The sequence below is a fragment of the Bombina bombina genome, chromosome 2 (assembly GCF_027579735.1).
Source record: "Bombina bombina isolate aBomBom1 chromosome 2, aBomBom1.pri, whole genome shotgun sequence".
Classification (NCBI taxonomy): domain Eukaryota; kingdom Metazoa; phylum Chordata; class Amphibia; order Anura; family Bombinatoridae; genus Bombina; species Bombina bombina.
This window is the reverse complement of record NC_069500.1, coordinates 1,288,003,771-1,288,029,784: the sequence shown is the minus strand read 5'-3', so window position 1 is coordinate 1,288,029,784 and position 26,014 is coordinate 1,288,003,771. Positions and strand designations below refer to the sequence as shown.

Below are 26,014 nucleotides of genomic sequence, written 5' to 3'. Positions count from 1 at the left end.
TTAGGGTGAGATCTAAATAATTAATTTCAGTGGGATTCCATTCAAAAGTGAAACTCATGCCCACATCATTGTCATTGAGAGTTTCTATGAATGTTGGGATGTCTAAAGGATCCCCTTTCCATACAAAAAGGAGATCGTCGATGTATCTGCCATACATGGCGATCTTATCCTTGAAGATGTTTCTATCTCCAAAGATGTGGAAAAATTCCCACCAACCTAAGAATAGGTTGGCATACGAGGGGGCAAACTTGGCCCCCATCGCAGTTCCAAATCTTTGGAGATAGAAGACATCCTGGAACTGAAAAAAAATATGAGTTAAAAGATACCTGGTAACTCTTAGGGCAAAATCTTGAAAATCTAGTGAAAATTCTGAATGATTTCTTAGAAAAAATTTAATAGCCCTCAAACCTTCCTCATGGGGGATCGAGGAGTACAGGGATACAGCATCCACTGTTATCCACTGGTACTCCTCGTCCCATATTTGTGTTTCCATCATATTAAGGACATGTTTAGTGTCCTTAATGTATGAGGGTAAATTCTTCACCATGGGCTGTAATATATTATCAAGCCACTGGGATAATGGTTCTAAGAGGGACCCTATCCCGCTGACTATGGGTCTTCCTTTTATGTCTTCCACTGATTTGTGGACTTTGGGTAGGTGATGGAACAGGGGTGTTCTTGGGTTGTCAACCAACAAAAATTCCATCGTTTTTTGATCGATACACCCCTGTTCCAGCCCCTCATCCAATAAATGCCTCAGTTCCCTCTTGAATTTCTCTGTTGGATCTCCATGTAAAATTTGGTAATTCCTTTCATCATTTAGTTGCCTTAAAGCCTCCTTTACATAGACCTCCCGGTCCATAACTACCACGGTCCCTCCTTTGTCTGCATTTTTGATGACCAATTCTGTGTCATCTTGGAGTTGTTTTAATGCCAACCTCTCCTCTTTTTTTAGATTTTGTCTGGTGGGAACCGTATTATCTTTGAGTGCTAGAAGGTCCCTTTCTACTCTATTGAAAAGTGTCTCTATAATGGTCCCTCTTTCCTGTATGGGATAAAACACAGACTTGGGTTTATAACATGTGCCTTTATTAATATAACCATGTTCCATGTGTGCCTCAAACTGTAGACTCTGCAAAGTTACCTCATCACAAGTTTCCTGAAAACTCTTTTTGATATGTTCAATGTCTGTATCTATATCCCTAGAATCCACGACTTCAGTGTCCTCCCTATCATAATAGTGTTTTTTCAATGTTAAATTTCTCACCAATTTATTAACATCAATGATAGTCTGGAACACACTGAAGTCTGTGGTAGGAGAGAAGGACAATCCATACTGCAAAACATTAAATTGAGTTTTAGTTAACTGTTTTTTAGACAAATTGATCACACTGCCTATTTGTACTTTGTTTGTTTCCTTTGCTCTCTCAATTTGTACCTCTCTTGTGACATGTTTACACTGGGAACTGTCCTTACTGCTGTGTCCATTGGAAAAACCTGTTCTATTTCACTGGCTACTGCCTTATGTTTGTCTGTATTTGTCGGTGTGTACCTAGTTTCCCCTTGTTTAGAGGTCATTTTTTTCTTTTCCTTTCCTTTTGTAACGGATATGGTATCCCCCCCTGTATTCTCACTTGTGTTTTTCAAAATTCCTGTATGAACTACTGGCATTTCCTCATTATCTGAGGACTTGTCCTCAGAGGAATATCCCATTTCCCCTTCTGATGCACTATCTGAGAAAGACACTACCTTTTGACTATTCCTGTTTTTTTTGTTCTTATTTTTTCTCTGTCTATTCTGATTGCTAAATCTATTGGAAGATCGCTGTTTTCTGTTCCAAATGTAAACTGTTTTGTTCTCATAGTCTGACTTATCTCTCAGATATTTAGTGTGTTTATTCTCCATAACCATTTTTTTGTTAATTGCCACTGTATTACTAAGAATGCCATCAAACTTTTGGAAATCTGTATCTTCTCTTCTCTTATTCATCTCTTGCTGTGTGTCATCTATCTGTTTTCTGATCTCTAATATCTGTTTTTCTTTATATTCTACCAACATTAACATCAACCTAGATGAACACTCTGAGAGTATCTCATTCCACGACTCAATTAATTCTTGGTCATTCGTATCCACCTCAAAGGTGGGAAATTTAAAGATTCTGAGACCTCTCGGTATCATTTTCAGTCTCATGTATCTATCTAGTGTCCATAAGTCCCACTGTAGTCTGGTCTCCTTAAGCAATAGCTTCTCCATGGTATCAAATAAGCTACTCAGTGTCAAAATCCCCTTGTCATTTGAAAAAATCATATCACAGTCCAATGTGTTCATGTTTCTGGCTGCTGTAGGCATTAAGGCAAAAAACTGTTGCTGCTGGCTGCTGTCCATTTTGTTAATTTTAATATAACCTGCTCCCCACACACTTATGAGAGCTAGTTCCCAGTGCTTCGCCGTAGGCACTATTGTAAACTAATACAGAATTTCAATGGGAAGGGGACTAGCACTCTAGGGACTCTCACGGAAAGAGCAATCAATTCCCTTTATATAAAGCAAATGTCCATTGGATGTAAAGTCATATATCTTGAAAAATAACTTTAAGCTTTTGAGAAAATGACAACCAAACAGTCCCCACGTTAACCACGTCTGTATTTAACCATTTTGTCGGTCTTTGTGGGTCAATTATGATAACATTCGGCTATGGTGGGAAAACTTGTATTTTGTATTTATTATATAGATGAACCGCCGATGGGTGTAATCCCCCTTCGGTTCACTCACCCACTCAGCCGTGACCCTCCGTCCGCTTCTTGACTCTCGTCGATGCTCCACTGCTATGTGTTGACGTCACCGCTTTCTGCGTGTGCGTCCGCCGTCTCCTGTGATTGGCTCTGACTCCGGGTATTGCGTCTGCGGTCTGTATCCACCTCTGCTCCTGGAACTGGATTCGGATACCTGTGGACCTACGATCCGGGTCTCTGATCCTACTCCTCCAGTCCTCTGCAGGTTCAGACCGGCCGACGCTACCTTCCGGGTAAGCCTTTCTCTTCTGGTTGGGTTCCGGTAGTTCCTTTCAGCATCGTTGAGAGATTTGGGTTGTGGTTGCAAAGCTACATCCAATTGTGAGCGGGAGCAGGTAAAAAGATATTGGCGGAGTGTGGTATGACGGCTTAAGTAAATTCCAAGGAAAAAAGACAAAACCACACTCCGTAAAAATTTGACGATTTATTGAATGTATATTTAAAATTCAAAAAATTCAAAAATAGAAATATGTGACAGCCTAGCCACTTGTTTTGGGGAAAGAGCGCAGCACACGGGCTTACGCGTTTCGGCTGTTAGCCGTAATCATAGCCTGTTGTGTGTCTGTGCTCCCTGCCTTTAAGAACACCTGAATATTTTCTAATTGGTTAAAAACATTATGCGCTTTTCCTCCTTCTAATGCCCAGGTAATGCTAAACACCTACAGCTGTGTACTTAACCCTATCACTCTTTAAATTCATACTTATATCTTCTGTCCTTTGGTTCCTCATACTTATAACAGAAAATTTAACTTTCTGCATCATATTCGATTAAAGGGATATGCCAGATAAAACATATTGGAACTAATCTATCAATTGCTTGGACTTCTAGGGAGAAAAACCTACTTGGTACCCCCATATTGTAGGAAGGATAGTGTTAGGCTTCTTAAATCGTGAAATATTAATTGTAGTAAATTACATTCACTTAACTTTTCTTTGGTAGACGTGCCTCTATACACTTTTAATGAGGGTAAATGATATAACATATACTTTTTTGTTCTATATATCCCTCATAATATTTTACCATGGGGGATTATTAGCTTTTAATCTAATTGGCTGTGGAAAACCACAGACCTATTGTGTGTATAGCTGCTCCTCCTCCTTATCCAGAAGCTTAACTGACTTATTTACTACTTATTTGAAAACCTACACTCTATTTTGGAATGCAAAGAGAGATATGTTAGTTACTATATTTAGGTAATTTGAAGGAATGTAGATACCTGTATAATGTGTAAGGGGTCATGTGGCGGTAGTCTAACCTTTGGAGTTAAATGATTGGGGATGATTATTCCCAATAATTAATGATATCATACCTGGAATTGAGACCCTCAGGGATTCTTGTTCTGAGTCTCAAAATCCAGAACATCTCCCTTCTTGCTAAGAGTTTATCTAAATTCCCCCCCCTTTTGGGGATTTTTACTTCCTCTATTGCACACCACCTTAATGTATTTATTTCTCCTTTGTGTTTCTCAGTGAAGTGTTTTACCAGGGGGGTTTGGGATTTACCTCTGGAAATTGTGGATATATGTTCCCTGATTCTTGTCTTAATGTCCCTTGAAGTGAGACCAATATACTGGACTCTGCACTTTTGACATGTGAGCATATATATGACACTCTCTGTCATACAGTTCATACAGGTGTTAATCTGGAAGACCTCTCCTGTCACCTGGGACTTAAATGACTTTGTTTTTTCTAAATACTCGCATGGCTTGCATTTTTTGTGACCACAATTGTACATGCCTCTGCTGGTCAACCAGGTACCGCTCTGTTTTGTTTGGGACTTAAGTTCAGTTGGAGACAGCAAGGACCCCAAAGTCGGACACTTCCTTGAGCTGCACCTAACTCCCTTTTTGACAACCTTGATCAATTTGTCATCTGCTGCCAAAATGGGAAAGTGTTTTTTTATTATATTGGTAATTTCGGGAAACTGGGCACTGTAGTTTGTAACAAATGTTAGCCCTTTGAAATTATCTTGCTGTTTTTTATTGTTATTTTTTCCTCTGAGGAAGGAGTCTCTCATCTTGGAATCAACTTGTTTTTTTGCTCTCATTATTGTCTTATGTGTGTATCCTCTCACTTTTAATCTTTGTTCAAGGGCCACTGCTTCTTGGCGGAAATCTTCGTCATTTGTGCAGTTTCTCTTTAGGCGAATAAATTCACCTTTTGCTACCGCTGCCGCTGTGTGTCTAGGATGGCAGCTACTATAGTGTAATAGTTTATTACCACTAATGGGTTTCTTATATACTTTAGAAATGACTTTCTCGCCAATTATCCCTTTTAGGGTGAGATCTAAATAATTAATTTCAGTGGGATTCCATTCAAAAGTGAAACTCATGCCCACATCATTGTCATTGAGAGTTTCTATGAATGTTGGGATGTCTAAAGGATCCCCTTTCCATACAAAAAGGAGATCGTCGATGTATCTGCCATACATGGCGATCTTATCCTTGAAGATGTTTCTATCTCCAAAGATGTGGAAAAATTCCCACCAACCTAAGAATAGGTTGGCATACGAGGGGGCAAACTTGGCCCCCATCGCAGTTCCACATCTTTGGCGATAGAAGACATCCTGGAACTGAAAAAAAATATGAGTTAAAAGATACCTGGTAACTCTTAGGGCAAAATCTTGAAAATCTAGTGAAAATTCTGAATGATTTCTTAGAAAAAATTTAATAGCCCTCAAGCCTTCCTCATGGGGGATCGAGGAGTACAGGGATACAGCATCCACTGTTATCCACTGGTACTCCTCGTCCCATATTTGTGTTTCCATCATATTAAGGACATGTTTAGTGTCCTTAATGTATGAGGGTAAATTCTTCACCATGGGCTGTAATATATTATCAAGCCACTGGGATAATGGTTCTAAGAGGGACCCTATCCCGCTGACTATGGGTCTTCCTTTTATGTCTTCCACTGATTTGTGGACTTTGGGTAGGTGATGGAACAGGGGTGTTCTTGGGTTGTCAACCAACAAAAATTCCATCGTTTTTTGATCGATACACCCCTGTTCCAGCCCCTCATAAAAATAAAGGCAATTAATCAATGTCCAATCATATATGTAAATAAATAATGGCTATGCCAAGGTTTAATACAAAACATGTAAAAACAAATATTAAAATCAATTTCTATATATATCTAGCAATAGCTAAAAATGGACATCTCAGTTGTATAAGAAAAAAGGTTGCCACCACATTAGAGGAAAGGAGGAGGGGTAAAAAACAGTCAAAGATTGTCTTTTTCTTCAAGCAATATGAATAGTAAATCTGGATAAGGAATTAGTTTGCGAGCACAAACGGCAGGCTTACCCCCAGGCGGTGTGTAACTCAATTGCCTCTGTGAGTGAAATTACAGCTGTAACGGGATGACATCACCTTTATGGGCGCCGTCCTGGATGAGCAATTTGATTGGTCCTTCTCCAATCAGCTTGAGAAAGTTGCTGCCATACTCCACAAAACAGAGTATCTGCTCTTTAGTGCCTAAAAGCACGCAGGGTACTCTTTAAAGACAGTGTGTGGAGAATGCGGGTGTGGAATAAGTAAACAATATTTCCAATTAGAAAAGGTCAGTGACCTCACTGCAGACCAAGTTGGCAGTTCTCAGTGCACAAATAAGCACCAATGTGAAGTTAGGTCGTCCTGGCTTGTTGGATCGTGCTGGCTTTTTAGATGATTGCTCCAATCTTTTCAACCAGAGTTCACAAGCGTCCCAGTTTCAAATAATGCAGTAGATACTGTAGCTTCAACTACAAAGTGGATATATAATGTCTGTGGGTTGCAACTTACATCAACTTCTCCCTATACAGGGCTTTTTCAAGATCTTGAAAATTATTTTTTTAAAGATCTTGAAAATTATTTATTTACATATGGACATTGATTAATTGCCTTTATTTTTATCACTCTGAGTATCACGGTTTAGATCATTTTTTCTGCACCTCATTATATCTCGACACTGCCACATTTATCATATTGTTTCGACATTTGTATACACATATGTGTTTATCTATACGCTGTTCCACATACATTTTTAGAGTTTTTATTGCTTCATCCACCTTTAGCTGTAGCGCTCTGTTCATTAAGATTTGTATTTACTGTTTAACCTATGATAGGGACTCCTAGGTGTCTCAGGAGTTTGGTGGCCCCACTCTGCGCTCATTATATACCCTTTTTGAGTTTCTGTGACAGCTCAGATAGTGCTAAGGACATTGCATAATGTCAACTTCTATGGAGCGCATCCAAGGAAAAAACCCTTGCTTATTCTTCGGCACAAAACTGCAAGATTCAACTTTGCTAATCAACATGAAAAGCCTGATGAATACTGGGAGCACATTATTTGGTAAGATGGCCAAAACCAAGATACAATTTTTCAGCTCAGATGAGATGCAGCATATTTGGTGTGAACCTGGTCAGGATTATTACAGTGAATGCATAGTCCCAACAGTGAATCATGGAGGTGGGAGTGTGACGATATTGGGCTGCATGACTGCAAAAGGTGTTGGGGAGATAACATTTATAGATGGCACCATGAATGGCTGGGATATACCAAAATACTGGTTGATAAGATGACTCCCAGTCTCCAGAAGTTTGGCAGAGGACAAATATTCCAGCATGATAATGATTCAAAGCACACTGCCAAAATCACAAAGGAGTTTCTAAAGGAGAAACAAGCGAAAACTATGACCTGGCCAAGTATGTCACCTGACTTGAATCCAGTAGAACACCTTTGGGGTATTTTAAAGAGAATGGTAGAGCAACACAACCCCTCCAGCAAAGAGCAGCTGAAAAAAAATGATCTCTTAAAGGAATACTAAACCAAATTTTTTTCTTTCATGATTTAGATAGAGCGTGAGATTTTAAACACCTTTCTAATTTACTCCTATTATCATTTTTTCTTTGTTCTCATGCTATCTTAATTTGAAAAAGCAATACTGTAAGCTTTAGAGCCGGACCATTTTTTGTTCAGCACCTGAGTAGCACTTGCTGATTTGTGGCTACATGTAGCAAACCAATCAGTATGCTCTACCAAGGTGCTGAACTAAAAATGGGCCGGCTCCTAAACTTTTATTACTGCTTTTTCAAATCAAGATAATATGAGAACAAAGAAAAATTGATAATAGGAGTAAATTAGAAAGTTGCTTAAAATTGCATGCTCTATCTGAATCATGAAATAAAAAAATGTGGGGTTAGTGTCCCTTTAAGAAGGGCAGAACATCTCTCCAGAAATGTGTACGACACTGGTTTCCTCCATGCCAAGGAGGACTGAGTCTGTCATCAAAAATAAAGGTGGACATGCAAAGTATTGAAAAAAATTAAAGATTTGAATCTCAGTAATAAAAGGTGCACTGACTTTTGTTGCATTGATTTCCTGCTTTGGTTCCCCTATTTATAATATAGTAAATCTAAACTGTTAGTTTTTAATATTACATAAGAGCAAATACCCTACTGTAAAACTTAGACGTAATGCAGTTACTGTTAGGTTATACAATTTTGAATCATTTGACATTTAAGTGATATTGTACTGGGGTGTACTCACTTCTATTGTATACTGTATATATATATATATATATATATATATATATATATATATATATATATATATATATATATATATATATATATATAGAAGTGCATTGGAGCACTTTGCAGTTAAATAGATGAAACATGTTAAAGCATATTTATGCAATATTCATATTTAATAAAGTGTTATACTGTGTATTTGTAATGCTCATGGGATATTCCACTATCAGACCAAACTCAGCCAGTAGTCTTCTTATCCTGGAGTCGAGCCGGAATGATAGCGAATATCCCAGAGCAGAGAAAGTTCGCAAGATGAGGTAAGCAGCATTTACCACAGACAGGATAGTCTTCGGCAGCAACAGGCAGGGAAGGCAGTTCAGGGTTAACCCACTAGAAAGGTCAGGCAGGCAGGGTTTGGCAATGGTTAAACAGTCCAGAGGTAAACCACTAGAATGTTCAGGCAAGCGGGTTTTGGCAATGGTAAAGCAGTCCAGAGGTAAACCACTAGGATGGTCAGGCAGGCAGGGTTTGGCAACAGAGAGGCATTCCAGAGCAATAGGGGTTAATCAAGCAGAGAAGTTAGACAGGCAGGGATCAGCAATAGTAAATTAATCCAGGTAAAGTGGTCAGACAAGCAGAGTTCAGCGGCAGTATATTAATCCAGCAGTTTAGGGGTAAACAGGCAGAGTGGTCAGACAAGCAGAGTTCAGCAACAGAGCCAATCCAGCAGATAGTAATAATAACACCCAGGAGAACATTAAGTTACACCTATACTTGGGCAGGGGTAACAGGAAAATGAGAGACACATAGGCGCAGGATTCGCGCCACAGTTCCAGGACCGGCATCAGGAAGGAGGAGACGTACGACGATGACATCATTGTTGCACGCTCAGAGGAACCGCTGCGAGGCGGTGTGACAGTATTGACTGTAAATATTTAACATTCTATTGTTTTGCACATAAGGGAATATGTTTTATGTATTTATAAATAGATATTCCTATAAATATCTATGCCTATATATAATCATCTATATATATATATACACTGTATATATATATATATATACAGTATATATATATATATATATATATATATATATATATATATATATATATATATAGGTACGTGGAGAGGGAGGGCACTCACAGGATTTGAATTCTTGGATTATTAAATACATGAAAAGTACATGAATAATTGTTGTCGACGTTTCGGCTCTATCCTTGAGCCTTCTTCAAGACGAATTATATATCTTATTACTGCTAACCTGCCGTATTCCCAACGGAGAGAAACAACTGGTCAGAAGAAGGCTCAAGGATAGAGCTGAAACGTCGACAACAATTATTCATGACTTGACCGCAATCAGTAGCACTAATATTTTTACACTCTACTTGTAGGGCAGAATCAGGGCCGTTTCAGGTGCGGGTGATACAGGCAGCTGCCCGGGTGCCATGGGCACTACAAGGGGCTTACTGGACTGGGGGTAGGGTAGCCAGCACCGTTCCCTTTGGTGTGAAAGTTAGAGAGCACAGCCTTCTTTGTAGAGCTAACATCTTGGTGGGTGGAATCTTGAATTGTTGTATTTATCTTTATTTGAATTGGTATTTTAAAAATGCACAATTTTAGATTTGTGGGTGTAACAGTGCAGCAATACCAATGCCGGCTATAGTAGGTGTTAGCACTGGAGTTTCTGTATTTGAAGTATAGTTCCTGTAGCTTAATGAGGATCACAATGGCAAGTAGCCAGTTTAAGCATTACTGAAGTATAGGCACAGAATGCCAGATAAAACAGGTGCTATTCACATTCTCTATAGTATATGTGATGTCATACCACAAACGTTTATATTTGGTTTACTGGTGTTCAAGACCATGTTCAAGCATGTGAGTCGTAGGTCGTTATTTATTAAAATGGGGTAAATACTTAAAAAAAATCTGAACTCACGTTCAGGCTCTTTTGCTGACTAGTCATTATGCACCATGAATCTCAAAGATAGATAGCTAGAAAAATCTGACAGTTTAGAATATACAACAGTGATTTGCATAATATTTTTGTCTGTTAATATCTGCAACCATCTAACGTAATATAACACATGAATATAAAGAACGAAAATCAATAGAAATTATGAAGTCATTCATTATATTTAGAACATGAAGGGCTAGATTATAAGTGAAGCGCAAATTAACTTTCCACTTGAGCGTTAATTGCGCTAGAATTAAGATTTTTAGTGGTAGCCAGATTATCTCCAATATCTGAAGTTAGAATATTGCGTGCATATTCACATATTCCCCCTTAGCAATCAATGGAGAAAAAAAGTTGGAAAAAAAAATAACACTATCACATTTTCTCATTTGTGCTTACCCAACATGAAAATATGAATATTTCATAATCCAATGTTATTGCATAACAGAATATGTTCATAAATAAATACTTCTACACTAGTCCTAAAGCTCGTGTACACGGGACAATTTTTTTAAGTACCGCAATCCCACCCCTTGCTCTTTCTCTCTCTCCCCCTCTTGTTTGCACTCTCTCTCCCCCTCGCTTTTGCCCTCTCTCTCCCCCTCTTTTGCTCTCTCTCTCTCCCCTCTCTTTTGCTCTCTTTCTCTCTCTCCCCTCTCTTTTGCTCTCTTTCTCCCCCCCCCTATTTTGCTCTCTCTCTCCTCTTTCTTTGCTCTCTCTATCTCCAATTTTTTGCTCTCTCCTCCTCTTTTGCTCTCTCTCTCCCTCCCTCTTTTGCTCTCTCTCCCTCCTTTCTTTTGCTCTCTCCCCCTCTCTTTTGCTCTTTCCCCCCCTTTATTTTGCTCTCTCTCCTCTCTTTTGCTCTCTGTCCCCCTCTCTTTTGCTCTCTCCCGCCCTCTCTCTCCCCTCTCTTTTGCTCTCTCTCTCTTTCCCCCCTCTCTTTTGCTCTCTCTCCCCCCCTTTTGCTCTCTCTCTCTCCCTCCTCTCTTTTGCTCTCTCTCTCCCCCCTCTTTTTTGCTCTCTCTCTCCCCCTCTCTTTTGCTCTCTCTCTCCCCCCTCTCTTTTGCTCTCTCTCCCTCTCTTTTGCTATCTCTCTCCACCCCTCTCTTTTGCGCTCTTTCTTTCCCCCCCTCTCTTTTGCTCTCTCTTTCTTTCCCTCCTCTCGTTTGCTCTCTTTTCCCCCCTCTTTTGCTCTCTCTCTCCCCCTCTCTTTTGCTCTCTCTCCCTCCTCTCTTTTGCTTTCTCTCACCCCTCCTCTCTTTTGCTTTCTCCCATCTATTTTGCTCTTTCCCCTCTGTTGCTTTCTCCCCCGCATGGCCACGCCCACTCACCACGCCTGTCGGTCACGCCCCCACCATGGTATGCCCGGCCACGCCCCCATCACGGCACAACCGGCCAGGCCCCCATCACGACATGCCCAGCCACGCCCCCTTCCACGTCAGTTTCCGAAAAACACTTTCTCTGCTGCTCAAGGCCAGGTATGTTTGTCCTTGCTCAATCTCTACTGCGCATGACTGCATCTGACAAACATAACTGGCCTTTGATTATATATGATATATGGTATTATGGTACAATATATATCTATACCTATAAATATATAGATGATTATATATAGGTACATATATATACAGATATATATAGGATTATTTATTTAGAAATACTTAGAACATATTCTGCTATGTGCAGAACATCGGAATGTTTAATATTTACATTAAATACATAGTTAAAACCTTTATTAAATATGACTATTTAATAAATATACTTTTAAATGTTTTCATCTACTTAATGGCAAAGTGCTCCAATGCATATATATATATATAGATATATATATATAGATAGATAGATATATATATATATACTGTATATATATATATATATATATATATATATATATATATTTGTACATATGTATTTATGTGTTTATATGTGTATACACTGTGTGCGCAATTATTAGGCAAGCTGTATAAACTTAAATGCTTATTGGATTTAAGCATATCAGGTGATGTGTATTTGTGTAATGGGTCAAAAAAGAGATTTAACTGACTCTGAAAAGTCAATTGTAAATGGTTTTTCAGAGGGATGCAGCACTCTTGAAATTGCTAAGATATTGGAGCGTGATCACAGAACCATCAAACGTTTTGTTGCAAATAGTCAACAGGGTGGCAAGAAATGTGTTGAGAAAAAAAGATGCAAATTAACTGCCAAAGATTTGAGAAGAATCAAACGTGAAGCTGCCAGGAACCCATTATCCTCCAGTGCTGTCATATTCCAGAATTGCAACCTACCTGAAGTGACCAGAAGTACAAGGTGCTCAGTGCTCAGATACATGGCCAAGGTAAGTTGGAAACATCAAGACTGGGCCAAGAAATATCTGAAGACAGATTTTTAAAGGTTTTATGGACTGATAAGATAAGAGTGACTCTTGATGGATCAGATGGATGGGCCAGTGGCTGGATCAATAACAGGCACAGAGCTCCACTTCGAATCAAATGCTAGCAGGGTGGATGTGGGTTACTGGTATGGGCTGGTATTATTAAAGATGAGCTAGATGGACCTTTTGGGTTGAAGATGGACTCAAATTCAACTCCCAAACCTACTGCCAGTTTTTAGAAGACCCTTTCTTCAAGCAGCGGTACAGGAAAAAGTCTGCATCTTTAAAGAAGGCCATGATATTTATGCAGGACAATGCTGCATCGCATGCATCAAAGTACTCCACAGTGTGGCTAGCCAGTAAAAGATGAAAGAATAATGACATGGCCCCCCTTCCTCACCTGACCTAAACCCTATTGAGAACTTGTGGGTGCTTCTTAAATGGGAGATTTACGGTTAAGGAAAACAGTAAACCTCTCTGAACTGTGTCTGGGAGGCTGTGGTTGCTGCTGCACAAAAAGTTGATCGCCAACAGTTCAAGAAACTGACAGACTCCATAGATGGAAGGCTTATGACTGTTATTGTAAAGATGGGTGGCTATATTGGTCACTGATTTTTTTTTTTTTTTAAAGTGTCAGAAATTTTGAGTTTGTTTATTATTCTCACTTTAACAGATTAAAATAAACAAGTGAGATGGGAACATTTTTCGTTTTACATTTAGTTGCATATTCTGCACTCTAATAGTTGCCCAATAATTGTGCACACATAGATATTCTCCTAAGAAAGCCAAAACCTCACTTCTACTTTCTTAAATATTAAGGTTTATTAACATTTTGGATTGACCGAGAGCACTGTAGTTGTTCAATAATTAAATTAATCCTCAAAAATACAACTTGCCTAATAATTGTGCACACAGTGTATATGTCTCTAAATACATATCTACACATAAAAATGCATAAATACATATCTACACATATAAATGCATAAATACATATCTACACATATAAATGCATAAATACATATCTACACATATAAATGCATAAATACATATCTACACATATATAGACATATTTATATATACATATATAGACATGTATATATATATATATATATATATATACAGTATATATATATATATATTTATATATATATATATATGAGCTGTCACCTCTTGGTTTGCTGCATTTGTGGGTAAGTGGGGAACATAATGACAAATAGCCAGTTATGGTTGCACGGCTACTGATCAAAATGGTAGCTAGCTCTCATCTCCCTCTCTCTCTCTCTCTCTCTCTCTCTCTCTCTCTCTCTCTCTCTTCCCTACTGTTATACTCTTCTCTCTCTCTCCTCTCTTTTTTCCTTCTCCTTTTCCTCTCTCCTCTTTTCTCTCTTCTTTCTATTCTTTCTACTTTCTTCTATATATATATGGGATGGTAAAGGTAGCACTTTGAATTTGGGGGTTGCATTTTGTAATTTTGACCTGTGAGAAAAATTCTCTAGAAACTGCTCTGATTGTAGTTTAGAATTTGTGTCTGTGGGGCCAATTTAACAAATCATCAACCGGCTCCAATGCATCTGTTTCCGTGCAATCTTTCAGGCTTGCCAGAAACAGGAGTTAGGAAGCAGCACTGCAGTCTTAAAGGGCCATAATACCCAAATGTTTAAACACTTGAAAGTGATGCAGCATAGCTGTAAAAAGCTGACTAGAAAATATCTCCTGAACATCTCTATGTAAAAAAGAAAGATATTTTACCTCAAAAGTTCCTCAGTAGCCACCTCCCATTGTAAAGGATTTCTAAGCAGCATTTTAGTGTGTCTGTCCTGGGACAGCTTAGGGGATGAGCCTTGTGAACTCTCATATTATTTCACCAATCAGGTAAAGGAAGCTTACTATGAAATCTCATGAGAGTTAAGTCAAATCTCATGAGATCACAGTAAGAGTTCATGACCTCAGCACTGCTGATGCTGATTGGCTGCTGTTCATTTCTTCATTTTTTTATTTTTTTTTACCTGCAGCTGGGAGCAGGTGAAGTATAACTTTTTACACAGAACTTACTTTGCTGAGCTGAGGAGATTGTGAGGTAAAATATCTTCTTTTTTACATAGAGATGCTCAGGTGATATTTTCCTGTCAGCTTTTTACAGTTATACTGCATCAGTTTCAAGTGATTTAGCATATGAGTATTATGTCCCTTTAAGACTGCTGCTCCTTAACTCGTCCGCCTGCTCTGAGTCTCGGACAGCAATCAACCCAATCAGATACAATCGGGTTGATTGGCACCCCCTGCTAGCGTGAATCTGCAGGGGGTGGCATTGCACAAGTATGCTGAGCGGATCATGACGGACAGACTGATGATAAATCGGCCCATTGTGTGTCTAAGTGGGGGGGGGGGGGAATTTTTTCCCCAGGAGCCAGATTCTCTAGAAATATTGAGGGCCAGAATGTGTACAATGAAATATGTAGGCAGAGTAATTCCTTTCTGATATCAACTGCAAATACTGTATATTTCATGTTTACTGAAAATTCCAGCTTTGTCTTATTAAAAAAATAAAAAAATAAAAAATAAAAGGCACTTTCTGAAATGTGTATAAGCAAACAAATTTTAGATTACAACTTATAAAACAGTCCTGTTTTATTAATCTAGTTTTAAGACTGCATGATAAAAAATAACACTAAACGTTCACTGCAATGATTTGTCCCCCATATAACAAATGTGTCATTATTCAAAATTAATTTGATAAACACATGATATATCAAACACTAGAGAGTAAATTGTTCAATCAATAGACTGCCAGAAGACGTTGCAATTAATTGATTCACTGCTATGCAATGTGCTGCAGCCCTTTCTAGCATTCAATGGTTAAAAACATCAGTTTAACTTCATATCATTTCACAACTAGCGCAGTAAGATATATTTATACAGAACCTTACCGTTCATCATAAAGGGATATGGTGTTATCCAGAAAAGAACTCTCCACATCCGATAAAACTTTCTGAATTTGTCCAGTCATCTATAAAAATAGAAAATGTTTTTCTTCTTAATAAACTGATACAGAAATAAATAAATAAATAAATACATAGAATTTTAGGCACATCTGAATTTAAAGGGAGGTGAAACCCCACATTTGTTCTTTATAATTCATTATTTAATTCTATTATTTAATTTGCTTTGTTTTCATGGTATTCTTTGCTAAAGAGAGTATACCTAGGTAGCTAGAGTGCACATGTCTGAACCACTGTATGCTTCCTAGTGTTCTTGCAAATGTATAACATTGTTAAAAGCCTTTTTGAAAACTGACTGCAATATAGTCCTTTAGACAGGTACACACTCATGAGCCTACCTACCTGATTTTGTACATAGAACTAAGTACATTTGAACATAGAATAAAATATAAACATATTTTTTAATGTTACACAATATCTAAATTTTTTAAGAACATTTTTAGAAAAGAAAAGCAAAGGTTATAAACTATATCACTGGCTTTATAATATAGTGTAAATAAATTTAAAGGTACAGTAAAGTAAACATAAACTTTCATGATTCAAATAGAGCATGTCATTTTAAACAAATTTTCAATTTACTTCTGTTATCTAATTTGCTTTGTTTTCTTGTTATCCTTGTTAAACAGGCTACCTAGGTAGGCTCAGGAGCAGCAATGCATTACTGGGAGCTAGATGCTGATTGGTGGCTGCGCATATATGTGTCTTGTCATTGGTTCACCCAATGGGGCCAATTTATCAAGCTCCGTATGTCTAAAGATCGCCGCTCCATAACTTGTTTGCCTGCTCTGAAGCCGCGGACAGAAATCAACCCAATCAAATACGATAGGGGTTGATTGACACCCCCTGCTAGAGGTTCACAATAACTGCTGGTGCAATGATAAATGCCGACAGCATATGCTGTCGGCATTTATCGATGTGCAGCGGACATGATACACTACATTGTATCATGTCCGCTCGCACTATGATAAATATATCCCAATGTGTTTAGCTAGTAGTCCCCAGTAGTGCATTACTGCAAGAAAATTTGATAATAGAAGTAAACTTGTATTTTCTGTCTGAATCTTGAAATAAAAAAGTTTGGGTTTTATGTCCCTTTCAGTGAAAATAATATCTTAATTATAGGCAAGATAACTATTTTTATTTACAAAATACATTTAAATATGACTAAAAACAGTATATTATTTATAGTTGTCAACTGGACAGTTCCAAAATGTTAATAGACCTGCGCATGCAAATGTCCGGGTTTGGTGGAAAACAACCACAGCCAAAGAGATTACATTTTGCATTTGCAACATACTCCCCAGTTATCTCTTGCGTGTGTGTCTGTGTAAGAGTCTTTTTGTGTGAGTATGAGTGTGTAAAGGTATTTGAGTGCAAGAGAGAATGTTTGTGGGAGTGTGTGTGTTAGTGTGCGAGAGAGTGTGTGTATGTGTGTGTGTGTGTGTAAGAGAGAGAGTGTGTGTGCTAGTGTGCTTGTGTGTGAGAGTGTAAGTGTGAGATAGCAAGAATATACTCTGTTCACGGTGCAAGAGTGTTTGTGTTTTGCCAGAACTAAAGGTGACAACCCTAGATTAAGATAAACAAGTAAGGAGAATCAGAGGAATTAATCATAAAATGCATAATTATTCTACAAACTGCACGTCAATTGGCAGGGATACAATTTAATTAACTAGGAGGTTGCATAGATTCTAGCTCTACACATATTAGTTATGAAAAATTTACTGGAAAAGATGAAGAAAATACAGAATTTATTTTTATTAGCTGTCTCTTTAATTTATATCTTTTTTTTTTTTTATCTCATCTATGTCACTCAGACTATTTGACCCTATTAATAGAACATACACTGCAAAAGTTTTATAAAAATCATGTTAGGCCTAGATATCAATGTGTTTGTAAACTTTGGAACCTATTTATTTTGCCAAACAATGAAAATTAGTTTCCACTCCCGCTGACCCTTTTACATGCTGCACAGTGATTGTTTGATATGTACAGGAGCTTGTTTGTAGATGTCCCTAATAGGCCACAGCAAAGGATCTTAAAAAGACCACTTTCAAGTGTTTTTTTTTTATTCAAGGGACTTGTCACAGGCCTGCAAAACAATGCCAGAATTACACTTGTAAATCTTTTACAAAAATGTATTTTGCATGCACATTTTCACAATGTAGTGAATGTCTGATGGATTAATATAAGGTGATCATACTTCCCAGACCCAAGTTCAGGACACATCAGATCAAATTTTAGTTCACCTCACAGGTTAACCCCCTATGCTACTAGGAGTAAGCTTTAAAAAATGGACCTCATTATCCAATTTGGAAGAACGTACAGAGGCTAGTGCCAACCTTAGATGAGTTGTGAGTTTTTATATAATAAAAAAATAACAGTTGGTTTAGGAATATTAGCACATATTAAAACATTGTACAGAAGAAAACATTTCATTGCAAAACCTGGGACACAGCCTTTGAAAAGCCAATTATATACTCTGTTAGGGTCAGTGATATGAAGTATTTAGCATGAACTTCAGTCTCTCTAGAGTAGTTGAAAACACACAATTTTAATAGGAAGAGTACAGTGACACACACTGGAGGGAAGAGGAAAAAAGTGACATACACTGGAGGGAAGAGGACAAAGTGACATACACTGGAGGGAAGAGGACAAAGTGACACACACTGGAGGGAAGAGGACAAAGTGACATACACTAGAGGGAAGAGGACAAAGTGACACACACTGGAGGGAAGAGGACAAAGTGACATACACTGGTGGGAAGAGGACAAAGTGACACACACTGGAGGGAAGAGGATAAAGTGACATACACTGGAGGGAAGAGGACAAAGTGACACACACTAGAGGGAAGAGGACAAAGTGGCATACACTGGAGGGAAGAGGACAAAGTGACACATACTGGAGGGAAGAGGACAAAGTGACACATACTGGAGGGAAGAGGACAAAGTGACACATTCTGGAGGGAAGAGGACAAAGTGACACACACTGGAGGGAAGAAGACAAAGTGACACATACGGGAGGGAAGATGACAAAGTGACACACACTGGAGGGAAGAGGACAAAGTGACATACACTGGTGGGAAGAGGACAAAGTGACACACACTGGAGGGAAGAGGATAAAGTGACATACACTGGAGGGAAGAGGACAAAGTGACACACACTGGAGGGAAGAGGACAAAGTGGCATATACTGGAGGGAAGAGGACAAAGTGACACACACTGGAGGGAAGAGGACAAAGTGACACACACTGGAGGGAAGAGGACAAAGTGACACATACTGGAGGGAAGAGGACAAAGTGACACACACTGGAGGGAAGAGGACAAAGTGACACATACTGGAGGGAATAGGACAAAGTGACACACACTGGAGAGAAGAGGACAAAGTGACACATTCTGGAGGGAAGAGGACAAAGTGACACACACTGGAGGGAAGAAGACAAAGTGACACATATGGGAGGGAAGAGGACAAAGGGACACACACTGGAGGGAAGAGGACAAAGTGACATACACTGGAGGAAAGAGGACAAAGTGACACATAGGGCAGAAAAGAGGACAAAGTGACACATACGGGAGGGAAGAGGACAAAGTGACAAACACTGGAGGGAAGAGGACAAAGTGACACATACTGGAGGGAAGAGGATAAAGTGACACACACTGGAGGGAAGAGGACAAAGTGACACATACTGGAGGGAAGAGGACAAAGTGACACACACTGGAGGGAAGAGGACAAAGTGACATACACTGGAGGGAAGAGGACAAAGTGACACATAATGGAGGGAAGAAGACAAAGTGACACATACTGGAGGGAAGAGGACAAAGTGACAAACACTGGAGGGAAGAGAACAAAGTGACACACACTGGAGGGAAGAGGACAAAGTGACACATACTGGAGGGAAGAGGACAAAGTGACACACACTGGAGGGAAGAGGACAAAGTGACATACACTGGAGGGAAGAGGACAAAGTGACACATAATGGAGGGAAGAAGACAAAGTGACACATACTGGAGGGAAGAGGACAAAGTGACAAACACTGGAGGGAAGAGAACAAAGTGACACACACTGGAGGGAAGAGGACAAAGTGACATACACTGGAGGGAAGAGGACAAAGTGACATACACTGGTGGGAAGAGGACAAAGTGACACACACTGGAGGGAAGAGGATAAAGTGACATACACTGGAGGGAAGAGGACAAAGTGACACACACTGGAGGGAAGAGGACAAAGTGACACATACTGGAGGGAAGAAGACAAAGTGACATACACTGGAGGGAAGAGGAGAAAGTGACACACACTGGAGGGAAGAGGACAAAGTAACACACACTGGAGGGAAGAGGACAAAGTGACACATACTGGAGGCAAGAGGACAAAGTGACACATACTGGAGGGAAGAGGACAAAGTGACACATACTCGAGTGAAGAGGACAAAGTGACACATACGGGAGGGAAGAGGACAAAGTGACACATACGGGAAATGGAGATCACAGTAACATAAACTGTAAGGGTAGTACCCCAGGCATGGCTGTGTCCCTGCTTCCCTGCATCATGTCTCAAGTGATATATGGTTCCTAGCTCCACATTATATCCATGGATCCCTCCACCAAGGTACACTTGAGGTGCCAGGGCCTCCAGATACCCCAAGCACATTCTCACCTCTGCTGCCAATATACACTTTGCCATCAGACTGCTATGCTAAAATGTATGGCAGTCCCCAATACTCTAAATTGTACAGGAGGAGAGTGAGAGCCAGATACAGGGGAAGATGGGAGCTCAACTCAGGCTCAGCTACACATCTGCTATGTAGAGACTGACAGTCTCCTTAAAGGAACATGGATCCCTACATTTTTCTTTTATAATTTAGACAGAACATGCAATTTTAAACAATTTCATTCTCTTAATATTCTTAGTTGAAAAGCATACCTAATGTAGGCTTAGGAGCAGCAATGCATTACTTGGAGCAAACTGCTTATTGGTGCCTGCACATAAATGCCTCTTATCACTGGTTCACCAGATGTGTTCAGCTGTCTCCAATTAGTGCATAACTGCTCCTTCAACAAATTATATTAAGAGAAGAAAAATTTTGGAATAGGGGCAGGGGGCAGAGGAACTAACACCTCACCACTGTGCAGAGTATCCAACTCACATTATCTCAGATTCTTACTGAACCACCGTTAAATGTGTAAACGGTTGCAGCGGTAGTTCAGTTTTTGGAAAACTTAAAAATTTGTAGAGTCCCCAAATCCAACAAAAAAATTTGATGGGTGATCACCTTAATAAATAATGACTTTAAAGGGATATGAGACCTATTTTTTCTTTCATGATTCATATAGAGCTTGCCATTTTAAGCAACTTTCTTCATTCTCTTGGTATCTTTATTTGAAAAAGCAGGAATATAAGTTTAGGAGCCGGACCATTTTTTATTTTGCACCGGGTAGGGATTGCTTATTGGTGGCTAAATGTTTCTGTCTGAATTATGCAAACATAAAAAGAGAAACAGTTAGGGGCTAAATAGCACTCCTTCCTATAGAATAGAGTCAATATAAGTTAAAACATTAATTTTATTAAGTGAGCTTTAAAACAGGAATAATAAAATTAATGTTTTAACTTATATTGACTATACTATAGGAAGGAGTGCTATTTAGCCCCTGTTTCTCTTTCCTTGTTTGCATATATTTAAAAGGGGTAGCACCAGAGCCTCTAAGAACTTTCCTGGGGGTTCCTTTTTTCCTATATTTATCAGCGCAGTGCCAGTATCAATATATTTTTTTATCTGTCTGTCTGAATTATGAAAGAAATAAAATTGGGTTTCATATCCCTTTAATATTAAAAACATTGCTGCCTTTATGTAGTTAAATAAATAGCTCACTTGCCTCTAGGTTTTATTTATCAGTAATTATTCCCCATTCCACTAGACCAGTGCTTTTCAAACTGTGTGTCGTGACACATTAGTGTGTCGGCGGCAGTGTCTAGGTGTGCCCCTGCTTCAGCACAAATTTTTTTGTATTTCAATTTTTTTTTTAAATCTTTGGGGGGTTTCCGACTTTCCGCCTGCCTGCTACGCCAATCACATGGTTGACACATGATTGATTACCTAGTAGGTCACAGATCATCTTAACTTATTGGCGCAGCTTAGCGGGAACTGAAACTATTCCTATTGGCGACTTTGATGGCACATTAGCTCCTGACTGCACATGTAGTCTCCTCAATCGTCTTGTGACTGCATGTGTAGTTTCCTCAATCGTCTCGTGACTGCACGTGTAGTCAGTGAGTGGGACAGCTGCTTGATGATGAAATGTGAGTGTCTTTATCTAATATTCCACCAAATATTCAGAAACTTTGTTCATCCCATCAACCTAATACATCCCATTAAAATAGTAAGTAGCTATTGGTGTTTTTAAAGTTTTTTTTTCATTCTTGCAGATACTTATATACTGTTACTTGTTAATACATTTTGTTATTATATCATTTATGTATGTGTCCGTATCTCTTAAAACAAGTTAGTTTAACCTCCTGTTTGCTAGTGCAACTGAATTACTGTGCCGCGAAATGATGTAGGTCTAAAAAGTGTGTCACCAACATGACAAGTTTGAAAAGCTCTGCACTAGACAGTAGATGTTTTTGTTTGTAAAACAAAAAAACCAAAAAACTTACTTCGTGTTTTGCTTTTTCAATACTTGTTTTGTAAGCTGGTTCCAATATATGCTTTGTCAAACTATCCTTACAACTCTTTTCAAAAGATTTTTTTAAAGTACTCTTTAATGACGATCTTCTCGTTCCCAAATGCCTGTACACAAGAAACAATAAATAACTAATTTTAAACAGCTGAATTTACCACAATTAAAGGTATTGGGGTCAATTTATTAATGTGCGAGTGGACATGATACGATGTAGCATATCATGTCCACCGCACGTCGATAAATGCCGACAGCATATACTGTCGGCATTTATCATTGCACCAGCTGTTCTTGTGAACTGCTGGTGCATTGCCGCCCCCAGCAGATTTGCGGCCGCTAGCAGGGGGTGTCAATCAATCCGATCGTATTTGTTCAGGTTGATTTCTGTCTGCCACTGCAGAGCAGGCGGACAAGTTATGGAGATGCGGTCTTTAGACCGCTGCTTCATAACTGCTGTTTCTGGCAAGCCTGAAGGCTCAACAGAAACACAGGGCATCGCTCCGTATGGAGCTTAATAAATTGACCCCATAATGTGAAGGTGACTGCATTACTGCATATTCTTTAATGATTCAGATAGAGCATGCAATTTTCAGAAACTTTCTAAGTTACTCCTATTATAAATTTTCTTCATTCTCTTGCTATCTTTATTTAAAAAGAAGGAATTTAAAGCTTAGAAGCCTGCCCATTTTAGGTTCAGCACCCTGGATAGCGCTTGCTAATTGGTAGCTACAATTAGCAAACCAATAATCAAGCATTACCCAGGTTTTGAACCAAAAAGGGGCCGGCTCCTAAGTTTTATATTGCTGCTTTTTAAATAAAGATAGTAAGAGAACAAAGACAAATTGATAATAGGAGTAAATTAGAAAGTTGCTTAAAATCGCATGCTCTATCTGAATCATAAAAGAAACCACTTGGGTTTAGTATCCCGTTAAAATAGTAATGTACTGTAAATAATTAACAACAAAAAAATAACAAAAATAAAATGTTATTAAAACTTATTTTAGCACAATTGTAACATTTTACATTCTGTAACATTCTACATTTTTACCTATAGGTCAGGCATGGCCAATTTTTCAACACATTAGGGGCAACTGATCGATATTTTAGAACTGTTAAGAGCGGCATTTACAGTTATGGCTTTTAAACAAACAAATAAATGTATTTCCTAAAATATTTGCACTGGCACAGGACCAGGTTTGGTGGTTGGAGGGTAATCTCTTTAAGTTGTTCTTACCTCCAGAAGGTTTTATTGAGTTGTGGTCACCCAAAAGCACATACTGTGTTATTTAATTCCATTTTTTTGGCCACAAAAACATTGTTAGTTCTGGTTTACTCAGGGGGCGCAAAAACTAGTACAAAGGGCCACACGCCTCCAGTTGGCCATCTCTGCTATAGGTTATTGAGCAGTAGCTTTACATGTCACCCCATACAACACCAATACAGAAATATAATACATTCTCTGACAACATTGTTATTGAGACCAGTCTCTTAATGTAAACTTGTCAGCTACAGTGTAGCTATACTTCCATCTCAAACTGACTCTTATTCCGTTTTTGTACGACAGCTTATATTTTAAGCCAAAGCACCCCTTCTTTTTAGTTCATATATAATTGTGATTCTTTTATTTGGAAATCCCAATTAGCCAAAAAGCTTTGATTTATGTGACAGAGATATACCAGGAAATAGTTTGCTGTGTGATGATTGTACATGTATTGTTAAACATAAAAAGATTGATGCAGACATTGTATTGCTGGTCACTGAATAAAATACCACAATCCTCTCCTTATATGACATTCTGTGTTCCAAAAGGTTGGTTAAATAAGGGTATTTGAGACCCCCTTATATGCAAAGATGTGGTTGAAGATTTGTAGACACCTGAACATATAAGTAACTGAAGTATTTACAGAATGAAGATGAGGCAAAAAAGTGTTTGCTGGTAAATAACCATTTCAACCCCTTTCTCTATAACTACACACATTTATTTGTTCAACTACATTTTGCAACAAAAACTAATTAAGCTTACCAATCCAAGGCATATTCCAGGGACCTTTCAAAGTTTGCAACACGTGCTCCTCTTTTTCCATATAGTTCTTTTTTAAATAGCTTAATTGCCTTTTCCTGCATATTAAAGCAATTTCTTTCATTAGACAGTGCAAAAACGCTTTGACAATTGATCAAATGTGTTTTAAAGAGCCATTATAGTAAAAAATGACACATTCTAGTACTAGCAACCTTGCAACTCTGTGTGTTTAGTTCCTTTGCCAAAATTACAGCTCTAAAGAATTAATGTACCACTTAGAAGCCACAGATAACTGGTAGTACAGAGCAGAAAATGCTGGTGGTGAGCCAATAAGTGGGGGCATATGACTACCAATGCTGATTGAACCAAGCTCTAAAGAATTAATGTACCACTTATAAAACACAGATAACTGCTAGTCCAGAGCAGAAACTGCTGGTGAGCCAATCAGCAGTGGAAGTGATACAGCTGGGCCATATGACTACTAAAGGTGATTGGACCAAGCTCCAAAGAATTAAAGTACCAATCAGGAGCAACAGATAACTGCTAGTCCAGAGCAGAAACTGCTGGTGAGCCAATCAGTGGTGGCATATGACTACCAATGGTAATTGGACACTTGCTTTAAAATAAAAATAGGTATTGGAGAATAGGAACCTGTTCTTCTCTTCTGGCTAAAATACAACATACACACACATAAGATCAATCTCTTGAAAGAGAAGAATCTCTTTGTTTTCATTGATGGGTTACATGACACTGGAAAAGTAGTCTACTGTATGCAAATTGGCTTAATAGACATTAATAATTACACAGAGAGATGAGTGGCTAATACGTTAATGCGAGCACAATATTGTAAGTTCGGCTTTTAGCGTGCATTATGTTAGCGAGCAAAAAGTTTTACTTTTAACTTGTAATACAAGCGCTACCCGACGCTTGCAAAAATCTTACTTCTAGCATAGTAAGCGCGCGAGTGGGAGCACTAAATAGCACTCCACTCGTAATCTAGCCCTAAATATTTATTTATTTGTTTGCAAAGAAAAGCATCTAGTTTTCCATTATCATATTATTGTACAGGCTTAATTAATTATTAAAGGGACACAAGACCCACTTTTTTTTCTTTCATTATTCAGACAGAATACATTTAAAAAAAAGTTTCCACTTTACTTCCAAAAATTGTGTTTCATGTCCTAGATTGATGATAGATAGATAGATAGATAGATGATAGATGATAGATAAATAGATAGATGATAGATAGATGAGAGATAGATAGATTGATGATAGATAGATTGATGATAGATAGATAGATGCTAGATTGATAGATGATAGATAGATTGATAGATAGATAGATAGATAGATAGATAGATAGATGATAGATAGATAGATAGATAGATAGAATGATGATAGATAGATAGATAGATAGATAGATGATAGATAGATTGATGATAGATAGATAGATGCTAGATTGATAGATGATACATAGATTGATAGATAGATAGATAGATAGATAGATAGATAGATAGATGATAGATAGATAGATAGATAGATAGATAGATATATGATAGATATATGATAGATAGATAGATAGAAAGATGGATAGATAAATAGATATGGCTGGGGCATTCTTCTTGAATCCAAATATGGCAATTTTGAAGATGCCCATGTATATGAGAATTGGAACATCATAATTACTAGGACAACAAAT

General features: G+C 38.4%; 1 protein-coding gene across 1 annotated transcript in view; it reads right to left on the bottom strand.

Annotated features, from left to right (window-relative positions):
- LOC128650282 (uncharacterized) overlaps positions 1-26,014 on the bottom strand; it is a 180,185-nt gene that overhangs the window by 18,788 nt on the left and 135,383 nt on the right. The window contains exons 12-14 of the mRNA XM_053704107.1: positions 24,322-24,416; positions 22,276-22,408; positions 15,557-15,636 (exon numbers count right to left, since the gene is read on the bottom strand). Of these exons, the coding sequence (XP_053560082.1) occupies positions 15,557-15,636; positions 22,276-22,408; positions 24,322-24,416 (308 nt within the window). The remainder of the gene's footprint in view (positions 1-15,556; positions 15,637-22,275; positions 22,409-24,321; positions 24,417-26,014) is intronic.